This window comes from Mytilus trossulus, chromosome 13, assembly GCF_036588685.1.
Source record: "Mytilus trossulus isolate FHL-02 chromosome 13, PNRI_Mtr1.1.1.hap1, whole genome shotgun sequence".
Taxonomy (NCBI): domain Eukaryota; kingdom Metazoa; phylum Mollusca; class Bivalvia; order Mytilida; family Mytilidae; genus Mytilus; species Mytilus trossulus.
This window is the reverse complement of record NC_086385.1, coordinates 16,355,575-16,372,931: the sequence shown is the minus strand read 5'-3', so window position 1 is coordinate 16,372,931 and position 17,357 is coordinate 16,355,575. Positions and strand designations below refer to the sequence as shown.

The 17,357-nt window shown below is 31.2% G+C and overlaps 1 protein-coding gene across 6 annotated transcripts in view; it reads left to right on the top strand.

Moving 5' to 3' along the window:
* Positions 1 to 17,357, top strand: part of LOC134695177 (dual specificity calcium/calmodulin-dependent 3',5'-cyclic nucleotide phosphodiesterase 1A-like) — a 323,999-nt gene that overhangs the window by 212,051 nt on the left and 94,591 nt on the right. For 2 of the 6 annotated variants that reach the window (XM_063556385.1, XM_063556386.1), the window contains exon 1: positions 7,817 to 8,079. The exons of 3 other annotated variants lie outside the window; for them this stretch is intronic. In XM_063556385.1, coding sequence (XP_063412455.1) covers positions 7,845 to 8,079 — 235 coding nt within the window. In that variant the 5' untranslated portion in view covers positions 7,817 to 7,844. Of the gene's footprint in view, positions 1 to 7,815; positions 8,080 to 17,357 lie in introns of those variants that run through there. One more of the 6 variants, XM_063556383.1, reaches the window with a different exon arrangement.

Below are 17,357 nucleotides of genomic sequence, written 5' to 3'. Positions count from 1 at the left end.
TGAAAAAAATAGATGTTGTTGTTTGATCAGAGTTAATGCTTTTTTTTCTTTTTATGGCGTAAATTACAACTGTGACTTACATTATGATAAGGGTCATTTAAGCTTAGGACATATGACATTCATGTTTATAGAGATGTGATGGTGAATATATATATAAGGATAAACACATTCAACCTCCAAAGCTAGACTGGAAGGTTTGTAGTTTTTATAACATGATTGCCAAATTTTATATATTTAAACGTGTTATAAGTGTAAATTTAAATTTAATATGTTTTGCTTGCAAAAATTCAATAAAATAACATTATTAACTTAAAAAAAGTTTCAGTAAAATGCGGTTTATTTAAAGATGAAAGTTTATGATGTTGACAAGGTGTTATTTTTTATGTAGATTTTATCATATTTGATATTTCATTTCAATTAACATGACAAAAAAATTCTGATAGTTGTTTTTGCACAAAGGTTTATTAAAATGCAAATAGGTTAAATTTAAATTTACATCAGAAATAAACGAACCTTTGCTCAAATCCTTATATTATAATCAGACTTTTTTGCTTTTGGTTGATAAACTTTGATGACTTTTTGTCATGAAATTTCATTTTGAATAGGATAAAAAAATAAATGATAATTTTTTTTTTAATTGTTTCTCTTAAAGGGGCCTTTTTTGTATAAATAATCTGCATTCCATCCTGAATAATCTTTAAGTATGGAAAAGGGATAAACAACCAAAAAATTGAGAGCATCTTCACAACACCTGAACATACAATGAAAGAATTAATGTCATTTTTTTTTTGATAATTGCATTTTATTTTTAAAGCTATACTAAATTGACAGGTGAAATGGATACATGTATTTTGATTTAATGAATATTGAAACTGACAACCAGACTTAATATTCTTCAATAGAAAATTAGTAATTCTAAGATTTTGAAGACTTCATAATTTAGCTATACACAACCCACAGATCAGTTAAAGCATTTTTGGTAGCTTTTGGTCCCCCCCCCCCCCCCAAAAAAAAAAAAAAAAACACAAAAAAACAACAACTGCCTAGTAAAAGCCAATTAAAAAGAACTATGAAAAAATATATTTAAATCTTTATATCCTTAAATATAAATATTTTAGTCATAATGAGGTAGTAAAATTCCAAAAACATTTTGCATCAAGACATATTTTTTATTTCCAGAAATCCCAATTCTAGCTTAAGAAGTATTATCCCCTGGGAACAATAGCCTAACTTTACAAAATGTTCAATTATACAACTTCCAAAGCAGAAAATTACAATGTATTTCATTTGATTCACAAATTAGATATTTCTTGTATTAATTACGAAACAAGGAAAGAAATAGATCACACAAAATTAAATCATTTTTATTAATATAGAGTGTTAATTACTCGTTGTATTTTTCTCATACATCTACACCTTGGGAAAGTATTTAACGCTGAATGCAATTGGAAGTAAATTGAAGTTTTATGAAAGAGTTAATTAATATTGAATAATTGAAATGAACAAAATAAAAAATTAAAAGCACTGAAGCACTTGAAAAGGAGTCTTAATACAGTATTGGTTTTGCTCATTGTTAAAGGCTGATCAGTATTGAGTTGTTTGCATTCTATTCTTTTGGTCTCTGATGGATAGAAGTTTAATAGGCAATCATAAGGCCCCTCATGGGGGTGTCCAAATAATCACAAGTTTTTGGCAAATATAATCACATAATTAAGGTCTTTCCTTTTACAAAAGGGAAAGACCTTACTGTATTTCTTCTGTTTATTATTCTTTTTCCGCCAAACTTTGACGAAGTTAGCAGCCTAAACCGTAAGACGTGTCGCTTTCATGTTCTCACTTTGTATCGGTGTCATGAATACCTATCTGGAACTCACCCTGTTAGTCGAAATATTTTGTCGGTTCGGAGTAATCCCTCCGAAACCAAAAAACCTTGTTATCGTTCCAACACCGTAACCGTAATAGATAGAAAAAAAATGAAGGGTGAAATTTTTTCAGGACCAGACCCCGGTTCTTCGTTACATTTGATTCGAAAAGATTCAACGACTCATTGGTAGGGTTATGCCCCTATGAAAATTAACCGATGTCGGTGGACCACCAAAACTTAGAAACCGTAAATTGTAGAGACCTAGGATCTTCACCATTCATCAACAATTCATGAGACTTTCAAAAATACCTCAAGGTCAAATGTGTATGTTGACCTTGACCTTTGACCTAACACCTTGTTATCAGAACAACTCAAAAACCATTATGCTTACAGAAGTTTTAAATAGTGAAAAATGTTTGGGTCATTACGGCGCAACTTTGTTATATTTTGACCGAAGAGATTTGACCTTCTTTTAAGGGGCATAAAGCCTGTTTAAGGTTTCTGAAAAGGCAAAATCAGCTTTAACTATATGACCAAAGGTCCTAGACCCTTGGGGTCTTCAGTAATGGCATTGGGGAGTAATGACCTTGACAAAGGTCAAAAGGTCAAAGGTCAAGGTCAAGTCCCAGAAAGCGAATTTAGTGTTTTTAACCTTATATAAAGGATTTTTAGTGTGTTTCCGAGCTTTTTAAGGTTGACCTTGACATTTTCAATACATTCTACGTCTGTTGGAACATGTATTTTACATAACAAAAGGAAAGACCTCTCAATTGTTCAAGAACAATTGACAGTTTAATTATTAATATTTTTTAACACGATAATCAAATAATAAAAACAATCCTAGATTATCAAATAATCAAATAATCATGAAATATTTGGTCTGGTAATCAAATAGTCACTATAAAAATGGCCAAGTAATCACATAATCAGAAACCCTAAAAGCCAAGGCTCAATCATACCACATAATTCTCAGCTGTGACGAGATGATAAATTGGAGAAAACAACTTTAGTAAACACCTGATCTTAGTGATCAAGGATGGTGGATGTGGGATACTAGAGATCAGCCTTCAATAATGAGAAAAATCCATACCACTTATACTCCTTTTCTTTTACTTTTAAAATTTGAACTGTTTTATGTTTTAATGAAGAAAAAAGAATAGGCTAGGAATTGTTAAGACATTGTTCAGGTCTGTCGATTAAGCCATCACATGTTGAAGTGAATAAACAAAGAATTTAGCCTAATTTAAACTATGTAGTCTCAGATTTAACTGAAGGGATAAAACTTTGCTCAGTGCTCGGAGCACAAAATCATAGAAATGCTCGAAACATGAAATCCAGCAATTTGATTGGTTGATTTTCGAGTCTGAGTACAAAAATCATGCTTGAAAGTTTTATGACCGTGAGGCCAGGTTATGAAAAATACTTAAACTTTGGTGATAATTCCATAACAAAACAAATACAAAATTTTACCAATATATTATTTTTATTTTTATTTTTTCGGGGATTGCAGGTGTAAAGTGTCCACATAATCCATGAAAATTATTATCTATCCCTAAAATACATGCATGCAATGGAACCTGACGAGTCACAATGCAACAATATATCCCCCCTTTTTATCCTTTAATATTTAACTTTACTCAAGATTTTATCTAAATCTTAAAGATACATTAATACATATTTTGTCAACTTCACATAATGATATCATGGGAAATATAATTTATAATAAGGAAGCACAAATTAAATCTAAGAAGGGCATCATCAATGTATTTTTTTTACTATGGTGCTAGCTGAATACTTTTTTTTCACAATTTTGGAGCGATGAAATGGGTTGCATATTATACATAACTGCGTACTACACATGGCTAAGTATGGTAGATCTTGAAAGAGAACATATCAATTTATGTGGTGCTATAATCTTTTAGGGAAAGGGATATTTAAAAATACTGGGGAGTCTTAACACAAGTCACATAAAATGTCACAATATTTTTTTTTAAAAGGCTGCATATGTGTCCAACAAAAATTGAAGTTTAAAATCATCATTATCACTTCCAATAAGATTTAAAGTAAAAAAAAAAAAAAAAATTCCCAGACATATGAAACTAAGACAAACTGAGATAATTGCTTTTAGAGTTGCTTTTAAAAATTTCTTTTTATACCAAGATAACTATATTATTTCCATTATGATATTTAGTATCACATTTATTTTTCTCAGGAGGTTTTGTGAAAGCTAACTATGAAATTTTAATGGGGTTGATATCGTTGTTCTGCCTTATATGGGTATCAGTTAATAATTCACAAGAATTTCAATAACATTTTTGAAAATTTAACTGAAATCAATAAATGTATATATTAAAACTCACCTTTATTCAATATACATTTAAAAATCTAATGAATTTTGAAAAATTGAAATCTCATTTTCGTCCCTTCAACAAAAGACTGCTTGAATATTTAGTTTTCATGTAATCTTATCCCCTTATCAGTAAAAGAAGTTTAAGCATATTAAAAAGCCCTCTTGAATTGTCGTAAACAATTTCTTTATTAAAAGGAACAAAAGTGAGGTTTTGAAATGACTTCATGTTAAAATCATCATTTTGCTAAATTATTCATATCTTGTTTACATTTGACAAAAGTTCTTTTTCACTTTATTTCATAATAGTTAAGTAATAGACATTAACTTATTTTAATAAAGTTTCTTTTATTGGAATTGGTAAAAAGTGTGTCACAAGTTTTGGCTTCTAAGGTAATATACATTTCAAGCATTACAGATTTAAAACTTAAAATATTAGTTTGGACAAGTCTCTATTTGGTCATTCACCATGGGCAGTGAGTCTTTATGTCACTTATAATAAACTAACAGTATATACCATTGCAATTTTTAATAATAGAAAACAACACAAGATTTATAACGCTATTCAGCATTAAAAGTCTCTAAAAAATTTAGATCTTTTTATTAACTGGGACAGGCAATTGAACACATTAGGGTTAAACTATGTCTTGAGGGATCCTTTCTGAAGGATGTTTTCTTGTAACTGGCCAAATGTATTCAAATTGATATTTTCTCCAATATAAAAAAGGGGGGCAATATATTTTTTCAATGAGTATAATAAAGCTTTAAAAAATACTTTCCAAAGTATCATGGCTATAGTCTAAGGGTGTTCAGAGAGCATAATAATTAAACCACCCTTAAACCTCCCCTTTTAACGTTTTAGGAATTTTCTAAAAACTTTTTCGATGGAAAAAAGCTACAAGATTCATGTGTTTTTCATCATGTTCAGTATATATTTTCATGATGGGATAGATTTTATCTTTCAATCTTTATGTGTCATATGATTTTCATACAATTTATTAAATGAATGAAATTTTATCAATTATGAAAACAATCTTATAACAGTTTCATATATTTACATCTGCGAACTTCATAGAGACAGTAACGAAATAAGCTAATAGGTATATGCTAGAGCTATCTTTTGATGATTAAACAAGAAACACTCTAAATTCTGAATCAAGTTAATGATTTAAGTCTGTGTGTAACTGAACCAAAACACTTACTAGTAAAGAGTGGAAGAGATTCGAATTGTGGGATCTAAATAGATATTTAGCTAACATACACATTTATCGTAAAATTTATTTGGAAGTATATAATTCATTTGGAAGTACAATTTCCTGCTTTGGTAAGTTAAGTTTTGTGCAATTTTTGATGAATTTATTATCGGAGATAAACACGAAGTTATTTCAAAACTATTTCATGTTTAAAGAAGTAAAAGTTTTCAAAACTAAAAAATTTAAAAGGTTTGGATTTTTTTTTCCTTTCCATGTTCTTAAATGTCTGTCCTGAAGTTGCAGGCCATACAATTAAGGGGTCAGGGATAAAAGAATTAAAGGAACCTGGAAAGGGGACACAACATCAAGTAAAATAGATTTTTATCTAGGCTATTGTTTACACTGTAAAATAATATTTTAAAAAGTTAGATTTTGATATAGTTTGATTAAAAACGAGAAACAGGATATTTTTCAGACACTTATAACTCACACTTTTTTTTATCCTTGAAACTTAAATATTTACTCTCAGCAGAAGATACCGTATCTATAAATAGATTACACTCTCATCACTCCATAAACTAAATAGAAGTTATACCAAACTGATGAAAGTCAAATTGGTTTCAGAGAGAAATTGTTTATATTCCTAGTTTCCTGCTCAAAGGGAAAAATCATGTAAACTGCCAACTATCAAAAATTATAAACGAAAATCATCTTTAATTGATCTGTCATCAATTTCATATGTGTGGTCCAATATGGATGGAAATATGTTACATTTCCAAAGAACTTTTAGTGCAGAATCATTTAATTTCGTTTTTAAATTGATTAGGATTAATTGTGGGTACCTAATTGTGTATACCTGAATTGGATAAATCGTAGATGTAATACCTCTATGGATAAATGAACTGATTGAACAATTAGCATTGGGCTTTTTATCATCCATTTAATGTTTTTAAGGACTGGAAGAAATTTAAAGGCAATGTTGTCTTAGTGTTTTTACTTCTGGGAATGCTACCTACATTTCTTTGATGAAAATTAATCTTAATCGATAATGAAAGGTTTAAATGTTAATTAAATCAATAAATTTGCAACTTGGAAATTGCTTCTGTTTGGAAAATATTTTAAAGTTAAAAAATTATTACGCTCACATGCAATAAGGATTTATGATAAGCAGATTTTTCAATTGTAGTGACTATCCATTGAAAATAATGTGTGCAATTATTAATTAGTTGTATTTGTCAATAAACTTTGGAAATTTCAGAAAAAAATAACTCCTGTTTGAAAATATTTTAAAGATCAGAAATTATTAAGCTCACATGCAATAAGGATATTTAATAAGCAAATCCATTGAAAATATTGTGCATTTATTAATTAGTTGGTTTTATCAATAAACTGTTTGGAATTTTTGGAATAAAACTAAATATTGGTTTAGATAGGCACCCATGGAGAAACAAACAACTTATTGGAATCAGTCTAATGTCAACAATCAACTGGTATAAATTTAATTGAATTCCCTCATGGAGTTAGTGATTATAAACCAATAGTGATATTATAGGTCAAATAAAATGTTTAAAAAAATAGTGATTAATTAACGATAACCCATCATAGCTTCTTAATTAATTGTTAAATCAACAAATTGATTACTAGTGATAATTTTACGTAACGATAGTTGTCTAATTATAAAAGGTCTTAATTACTAGATTAAACGTTAAAAAAATTGTACGGTTAATATCCACATTTATCAACTGTTTTGAATTCCAGGATATTTAGTCTCGGTGTGGAAAAATAATAATTCCGTAATCAAAACAACTTGGATAACAAATTTGACTTATTTAAACCAGAAGGAATCCCAATAAAGTGACAATTAGAGGAATATTAACATGATCAAATCTTCAGATGACAGGAAAAAGTTGATCCGGTACAATAGCCGCAAATATCATTGATCCGCAGAAGAACATTCCTTAATGCTGTGTTGTCTAATTCCTTGTTGATTCTATGTTTACAGTTGTAAGACATTGGATAATACGATACTAGATTGGGAATCTTACGATTTATCATAATAGAAGCTACCATTAATAATGTCGAGGAATATTGTATTTATGGGGGGCACCTAATTGTTCCAATAGAGTTGGTTTTCATTTGGAATTGGCGGAAGGAAATCTCGACCACATATGCCGTCTGCTAGCGAGGTATGTGTTTATAGGAATGCATAATTGTAACATCATAGACAATTTAATTTGGAATTGTAACAGCCAGTACTTACAGTTCTCAGAACAAGACATGTAGTGCTACATTGCCAAAATTTCTGTATGTAAAATATATAAAAAAAGCGTTCACTGCTAATTGTGCTACGGGATATAAATTACTAATAGTTTAGATGTTGTGTTTGTTAGACGATTCTTGTTTTGAATCGTCTTCTGTTCAATAATTTCTACCAATTCGTATGACACTGGATTTTAAACATACAGGCCTCGCGTCCAGTGACACTGGGACACCTAAGACTGGTCCCAGTGGTCTTAACTTGTCACTCATTCAGCATGGGAACCAGTACAGGCGATGTCAGACGGACTCTAGCATGGATTTAACTAAATTAAAACCAGCGCCAGACCGGCCGCGACTTTTTATGTCCAAATCTGGCAAGGTTGTGATAGTATTCCCTAATGGAGAAATTGTTGAAGGTAAGTCCAAGAAAAACAATTCTAGAGGTGAAAGAGATAGAGGGGAAAGGGGGGGGGGTATGAAAATTATTTAAGACCCTAAAGAAGGCTAATTCTATGTTGTAAAATATGAACTGAAGGTGAACTTGACAGTTAGACCTCATGTATTCTTCACAAACCTAAATTTTTAGGCCTTGGATGTAATATGTCAAAGTTTTAGACCTCAAATATTGGTCAAATGTTTAGTCCTCATGTATTGGTAATGATTTCACACCTTAAGTGTTGGGTCAATATTTGAGACCTCAGGTCTATTGGCAAAGATTTTAGACCCTCGATATTGCGTGAAGATTTTAGTCCTAAAGTTAAGGTCTTAAATTTAGACTCAAATTAAAATCAAGACTTGAGATCTCATGTATATAGATAGACCTCATAATATTTGTGCAGATTGGAGACCAATATGTTGTGATTTCAGACCTATTATAAGTCATATAATTATAGACCAAAGTATAGAATTTAGTTTTAGACCTAAAGTATGTCATGATTTTAGACTAGCAGTAATTAATTCATGATTTTAGACTTAAAGTATAGGTCAAAATTAAGACCTTAAATAAAGCATTTGATTTTAGACATAGAGCTGATTCAAATTTGAACCAAAAAGCATGGTTCAAAAATTTAGAGCAAAGTATTATAATATTTCTTGAATTTAGACCTAAAGTATAGGTCAACATTTTGGACCTAAAGTTTAGGTCAAGATATGAGACTTTAAATATTAGTCAGAGTTTTAGTCCCAAGTGTAAAGGTCATAGTTTTAGACTTAAAAGTAAAGGGTTAGGATGTTGACCTAAAAAAAAAAGTATAGGTCATTAATTTAAACATAAAAAATAGGTTTCCCAATCTAAGTTTTTGTTCTATTGAAAATAATTCTTTATAACCGTTTCTGACTGATGTGAAATTCCTGTTAATCCTGTATGTAACTTTTAGACAAAGAATTTTTACTGACCCCTCCCCCCCAAAAAAAACAGGAGCAGCCCCCTTTAACATAAATCCTTGTGATCAGTGCCAGTCTTAAATTTAAAGAAAGGATGATATTGATTTTTGAGAATGTAAACAAATTATAATGAATTGAGTTGATTAGTATGTACCTTAATTAGAGGAAGAATATAGAGATAATTAAGACCTTCATTGAGTCTTGATTAAAAATGGTTCTGTTTATCTCTTCACTAAATCTACAATTATTTTCAGGACTTTGTTTTTTTTACTGTAGAACATCCGTGCAAGATATACTTAGGCTTCATAATATTTTATTGCTACTAATTTTATAAAAAAAAATGAAGGAACATTTCATTTTTTCATTGATGGTTTAAATCCGTCTTGCAATCATTCTAAGATACACTGTTATATCTTAATATAGCACCAAATAAAAAGTTCCTATTTTGGTGTACCCTGCAGGCTTTTTATGTTTGGTATTTAGGACTACAATCAGATTTATTTGTTAAAACAAATATAACAACATATATCAATAGATATACATGTAGGAGACTAAACATGGACTAGCACACTGCGTTTTGGTCTCTTTCAAAAATGTTTTAGGGTTTGCTTGAAAAAAGTACCTTAGAACTCCTTTTTTTTAAGGATATAAGCTATTTCGGGACATTTTTTTAAAAACTTATTTTACATTTTCTCACACATGCTATCCTAGGCTAATTTTTACCCTCAAATATGGTATGGGTTTTGCTAATAATTGGTGAAGAGTGTTTAGGTGACCTTTCCTTGTTTACATCTTCCTAATTCCTTTGGTCTTTGGTTGGATTAATTGTTGTCTGTGTTATTGTCAATCACAACATACTGACATTAGAATGCAATTTGTGTTGATTTTTTTACTGTTGCATTTCGCTGGTGTTACAAGTATTGATCTGTTAGATTTTGGACAAACAATGGCTGTGTCATTGAACTCACAAAAGCCAAGGTTAACATTTCATGGGTAGTTACTGATTTGAATCTAAAATTGAATTAGTTTCTAGGTTGTATGATATTTGCAATTATTCATTCATATTTTGACAGATATGAAAAAAGACAGTCTAGCGGACTTACAGAGCAGATTTTTTTGGGTTATGTTAATAATGCTGCAAAATCAAATATTTTTGAAGTTCATTAAGTTCCTATTTTGCTTAAGATTATCAACTTTATTGTGTCCAAATGTTTCGGATACAGACATCCCTAGGTTTGGTCTAGTCAGTTTACTTGAAGATAATAAACAAATATTAAAACTTGAAAAACAAATATTTTGTGCTTAAAAGAGAGTGGAAAAGGGGGATCTGAACAGGGAAACACGTGAAACAAAAATCGCAAAAACGTTACACGAAAAATAAAAATTGTGTAAAAACGAAGCACAGGAAATAAAATCACAAATATTCAGGGAAAAAATACCAGAAGTTATTAGGGCTGATCAGTTGTTCTTGGAGATTATGCAGTCTTAAATAAGTGGCGGAAAGATCTTGCGGTAAACTTTTAGCGTCCGCTACTTGCATCTTATTTGAAGAAAAAAAATATTGATAGTAATTTGACATGTTTGATGGACTTCTTTGATACCATATATACATATTGCAAAAGTAGAATGGTAACAACATACATCAATTACTACAAATGTATTAGATTACACAACTGATTTTAGAATTGGTATTATAATTTAACACTGACTTTTAAATCAAATGCATGACATGCACAAGAAATTCAGATCACAGCCACGAAACACAGAAAATAAATAAGGGGAAGAACAAGGCACGCAAATGGAGCCAAACACAAGAAAACGAGAAATAAAACTGCAAAAAATCTAAAATACAGGAAATAAAAAGGCCAAAAATGTTGCATGAAAATAACCCTTTACCACCCACTTAAAACTCTTCTTGTAACATCTTTTTTGAAAGTCACCCAGTGACGGATCCAGAACTTTTTGTAAGGAGGCCCCACTGACTGACCTAAGGAGGCGGCTGCTCTAGTAATGCTTCAGTGATTCCCTATACAAGCAACCAAATCCCCCCCCCCCCCCTGGATCTGCCTTTGCTACCAATGCAATAAGGAAAAAAAAGTATGTGTTTAATAATAAGGGATGTAAAATTTGAATACCCACTATTTTCACTATTGAACTAACTGCACATCAAATCAAATAAATGTATAAAGAATTTTTTGCCATATTCTGTTCTCAGTCATTGTCCCCCATCTTATACATTATCCAAAATAAAGCTTGCCCATTAGTAAAACAGCAACACAGACCTAGATATCTAGACACTTTTTCATGAACTTCCAATTATAGCTTGTTAAACAACTTAAACAATGTCCCCCCTTTTTAACCGGATTTTTGTGACAAAAGTGTCGGTTATTAAATTGGGGATGCTCGGTGGGCGGGCGTGCGGGCGGGTGGGCGGCAATCAAATGTTGTCAGTGCATTAACTCATGAACCGTTCAACCAAAGCTTTTAAAATTTTAAAAATGAAGTTCAAGTTCAATAACGGCCATTTTGACTTTTACCGTTCAGGAGTTATGGTTCTTGAAAGATTGAAAAATGGTGTTTCCAATCGTGTCCGTGCATTTACGCATGAACAGTTCTACCAAAGCTTCCCAAATTTGAATATGTTGTTACTGGTGACAAAATGGAGGTCAAGTTCAATAATGACGATTTTGACTTTTACTGTTCAGGAGTTATGGTTCTTGAAAGATTGAAAAATGGCGTTTCCAGTCGTGTCCATGCATTTATGCTTGAACCATTCAACCAATGCTTTTCAAATTTTAATATGTTGTTACTGATGACAAAATAGAGGTCAAGTTCAATAATGACGATTTTGACTTTTACCGTTCAGGAGTTATGGTTCTTGAAAGATCGTAAAATGGTGTTTCCATTCATGTTGTTGCATTTACTCACAAACCATTCAATCTAATTAGCTTTTCAAATTTTAATATGTTGATACTGATGACAAAATAGAGGTCAAATTTGATATTGACGATTTTCACTTTCACCAATCATCAGTAATGGTGACATTGCCAGGACACAAATAAATGCTAATAAATCCGGTTTGCTGTCGTTGTGATAGCCTCTTGTTCATCTTATCTCTTTTTGTGCCATCCTGACAATTATCTCTACTAAATATTCTCTTGTGTTGTGCCATTCAACTTTCTTCACTTATTTTATACTTTTTTCTGGCATTTTTATTTTAACTTCAATTTTGGGTTTATTTCTTTCCAACCAAGGCCCACCCTGGTTATTTCATGTTGTCCCTCCTGATATCTTTTCTTTTGCTATAATTGCTTCCTGAAAGCCTTATCTCTTGCTCTGTCATTGAAACTTCCAAACCATTTCCCTTATTTTTTTGCTGTGTCTCTCTTTCAATATTATCTTTAACTCTTTTTTTTAAAAACAATGGCTGCTTTATTTATAACAAACACTGCCCCTGTTATTTCTGGTTGCATACTCCCCCTTTTTTCCTAACTTTTCTCTTGCTTTGACATTCTTATTATCTCTTGCTATGCCTTTTAACATTCAGGCATTTCCCCTTATTTTTTCCTGTGTCTCTTTCAATATCAACTTTTATTCTTTTTATTTACAACAAACCAAGCCCCTGTCATCTCTTGTTGCATACCCTCCCCCTTTTTCTATCTTTTCTCTTGCTTTGCTGATCAAAGAGAAAGTCATCATCTGCTATGTAAACAATTTTAATGAAGTAATCACAAGTTCTGTTGTACTTGATTGACAAAATATTGAAGCAAACCCTGCCCCTTTCATTTCTCATTGCATACCCTCCCCCTTTTTTCTGTCTTTTCTCTTGCTTTGCCATTCAAAGAGAAAGTCGTCTTCTGCTATACAAACAATTTTAATGAAGTAACTGCGAGATCTGGTGTACTTGATTAACAAGTTATTGAAGCAAACCCTGCCCCTATCATTTCTCCTTCCATACCCTCCCCCTTTTTTTCTGTCTTTTCTTTTGCTTTGCCATTCAAAGAGAAAGTCGTCTTCTGCTATACAAACAATTTTAATGAAGTAACTACAATATCTGGTGAACTTGATTAACAAGTTATTGAAGCAAACCCTGCCCCTATCATTTCTCCTTGCATCCCCTCCCCCTTTTTTCTGTCTTTTCTCTTGCTTTGCCATTCAAAGAGAAAGTCGTCTTCTGCTATACAAACAATTTTAATGAAGTAACTACAAGATCTGGTGAACTTGATTAACAAGTTATTGAAGCAAACCCTGCCCCTATCATTTCTCCTTGCATCCCCTCCCCCTTTTTTCTGTCTTTTCTCTTGCTTTGCCATTCAAAGAGAAAGTCGTCTTCTGCTATACAAACAATTTTAATGAAGTAACTACAATATCTGGTGAACTTGATTAACAAGATATTGAAGCAAACCCTGCCCCTATCATTTCTCCTTGCATCCCCTCCCCCTTTTTTCTGTCTTTTCTCTTGCTTTGCCATTCAAAGAGAAAGTCGTCTTCTGCTATACAAACAATTTTAATGAAGTAACTACAAGATCTGGTGTACTTGATTGACAAGTTATTGATTTTGATGAGCTCTATGTTGTTGTGTGTTAAAGAGAAACTGACGAGTTTTTGTCATCAATTTCAACAGCTGCTTAGCACACACTGTATAGGATTGGCTTTACAATGCTTGCCTTTTATAGTCCTTAATCCACCTACAATGTCTTTTAAAAATGTTATTATATCGAAATTATATTTTTTTTCTATTGATCGTTTGTTTAGGTTGATAATACATGTTTTTTTCGTTGCATCTTATTTCTTATGTCTATGAAATCTATAAAAGTACATTTGATTAAAAATGCCTATGGTATTGTTTACAGTAAAACAAAATCATTCAGGTAAAATCACTATTGTTGGAGTTAAGTAAATTATTGTAATCCTGTGAAAATTGCTTATAATTTACTAGGTGTATAAAAGGGGGGTGGGGATATTGATTAGAGTGACCATACCATGTCGATTATGTCTGACAATCAGGGTCAAAAGGGGTGTTCTTGATTTAAGTGATAATCATGTCTGTTATAAGTATACAGATTAGTTTTCCGTGGCTATTATTCCATGCATGTTAATGGACAAGAACATGATCAATTAATACAAGATGTAGGTCCTGTAACACCACTGGGTGTCAACCAGAATATGAAGGGTGGGGAATTTGGAATGCCACTGCAACAAAGGGAATATTAGATTTATAAGGGACATGAATTGTACTGTAAATTCAGAAATTATTGTGTGCATTTGGTATTGCGATTTTGTCAATTTAGACTTATATACGATTTTAATTTTTACAATTATGAGAAAAATCCTGACTGATTCATATAAAAGACTTCAAAATGCGAGTTTAAATTATTGCGTTTACAACTCTGTCACATTTTTCGCAATAATAAAAACCTCACAATAATTTCTGAATTTACAGAAATTGGAACCTTTTAAAGAGTTGTTGCAATGGTTCTTAAAGTGCATGGGTTTGGTACCAGGAGCTCTCTCTTTATTCTGTATTATAGATTTGATGTTTCCATATTTCCCATTATTGGTTGCAAACTTATACATCCCTCAGATGGCACACATTAAAAAATGTTGCTCACAGGTGGGAAGAAAATAAAGGGAATGACCTGATATTTCTATACCCATTTTTGAATATCCATGATGTACCTGGAGGTGGATTTAGAGGGGCCCCACTTTTCTGGGGAAAATTTGGTTGATTATATAGGGAATTAATGAAGCCTGACTGGAGTATGTCCCCTCCTAGGCAGTTAATGGACCCCACTTATTAAAATGTTCTGAATCCACTACTGGTACTTTCCTCCCTTTCACTTTTGAAGGTATGAACCATTCTTTTCCTATTTATAGCATTCACTAACAAGCTTTTATGAGCATCTTGTCATACATTAAAGATTTGTTAATAAACGAGAGAAAGTAGTAAAAAATGAGAGAAAGACATAATCTATTAGATGTTTTAAGTATCAAAACTAAGGTTCTGATGGTGAATGTCTTAAGTTAATTGAGTAATCGCCAAAATTATTGGAAAAATCATATACATCATGATTATGTGAGTTACGTTACGTTATGATTCTGTTTTGTATTACCTGGCAAAAATGATGTATTTAGGCTTTAAGTATTTCCGCTGTTTAATAATTATTTGAAACAGAAATCAATCTATAATGGCATGCTGTAAAAAAAGGAACACATATTTGAACTGACATTGATGTTATTTTCATTTCTCCGGTCCAAGATATTTCAACCGCATTTTACTCTATTCTGTTTAAATTGCAGATTTTAAAAGTTTATGATTCTATCTATATGCATTTATCATTTTTATCATCAGTTGTTTTTAGTCTGCAATTTATGTCTTCTGCATAACATCAGACTTTTAACATCAGACTGAAAGTCTGATGCACAAAAAATAATTAATGTTTAAAATATAGACCTGTTCTGTTCACCTTTCTTCTTTTGAGATGATGCACCTTTTTAAACTGCAAACTAACTTTTTAGTACTTTCATGCCGACTTTGTTGCGATTAATTTGCATCTTTGAATATAATTTTGTTGAAGTATACATAAGGAACATAATTATTTGTTCACATTTTTCCAAAATGTCTTTAACCCCAGAACATTATTTAATTGCCCTTATTTCTAGTTTGTGTATTCTTTTTAAAAAAAAAGGGGGGGATTCAGTTTATTAATATTTAAGACGATTTATTTTCACGTTGTCAAAGTAATATTAAAATGCTTTTGAAATTAATTTGACTGAATCTGAACTATAGATGCTGCCTTTAACAGATGGGGGAAGAAAATTAAGGTACACTTGGGGATTGTGCATATTCATTGTGGTCTTGAATAAGCAGATAAATATTTTAAACTGGACATTTTCATTTGGTCATTCATTTAAAAAAAGGGGGGGTAATTTATCTTACTTCTCTTATACTTTGTGATTTATTTATAATTGTTCCCTTGCTTCATATTTTTGAATTTTGTTTTGAGAAAGGGTCATTTTCTATAATTATGTCAGTGTAAAACATATCTACTTACATTACAATTATTCGTAACAATGAAAATTACAAACATAAAAAATGCTTAGACATGAAAAGGAAGTAGAGAAAATAAAGAAAAACATCCTTTTGGAATTTTTATAAGTTGTCATGCAGTCATGAGATTTTTATAGATTGTCATGCAGTCATGAGATTTTTATAGATTGTCATGCAGTCATGAGATTTTTTAAGATTGTCATGCAGTCATTAAATTTTTATAGATTGTCATGCAGTCATGAGATTTTTAAAGTTTGTCATGCAGTCCTGAGATTTTAAAAGATTTTCATGCAGTCAGTCATAAGATTTTTATAGATTGTCATGCAGTCACAGACATAATAAATACCATACCTCGGTCATTGATACCTCATTTGTCGGTAGCATGATTTTCTAGGATGTTCATCAAGCTTGTTTTGCATGTAAAAAGAGATTGTTTAACAAGGAAATAAGAAGTATTGGATTCTTGGGAGTTAAAAATAAGTGTATGCCCTTAATTTCCCCAAGTTAATAGCATAAGCCTATATAAAGCCTGTATCACCAGTTGGATCTATCAGCCTATTTGCATAAACATTAGTTTTATAGTCGGCAGCAAAGACGTGTATTACAATCGTAGACAGAATACTGGTATCCTTCTTCGGGACCGTATTATTTTTCTTGTTTATGCTTTAAAAAATTATGGCCACTCAGTCAAGGCCCCAATTAATAATGTCACATCCTGGCTAAAAGCAATGATCAGAAATACAAAAATTTAGAGATAAGTAGAATAGTCTTTTAATTGCTTTTTATTTAGTGTCACTTTTTTTACCTTTTTTCAATCCATCTTTTTTTTATCTTCTGAATTCCTTCTATTCAATCTTCAAAATGATAAATTTGTTTTCAATTCCTGAAAGAAAAAAAAAGTAGGTCATTTAGAAATCATTAAAGTCCAATGCTCATTAATCATTTTTTTTTTTTTTTGATTTGTGAATTATTTTCCATGTTCTGAATACAGAGGTTTAATTTTATTTCAAGCTCATTAATTTTCTCTGTAGCAAAGGAAACGAATAGTTTATACGGCAAAATAATGCGTGGATAAACCATGCTAGCTTTGTATGATCTTGTATCATTTGTTTCATCAGTTAGTTGTCGGTGTTTTTTGTCGTTTGACATTTACGATATCCAAGAATCATAATTTCAGTCATTCAAAAAATCCATCAAGTCGTATGGCCTTTATGGTAATGTATAAGATTAGGTCTAGTAACATACTACAGCATAATGTTA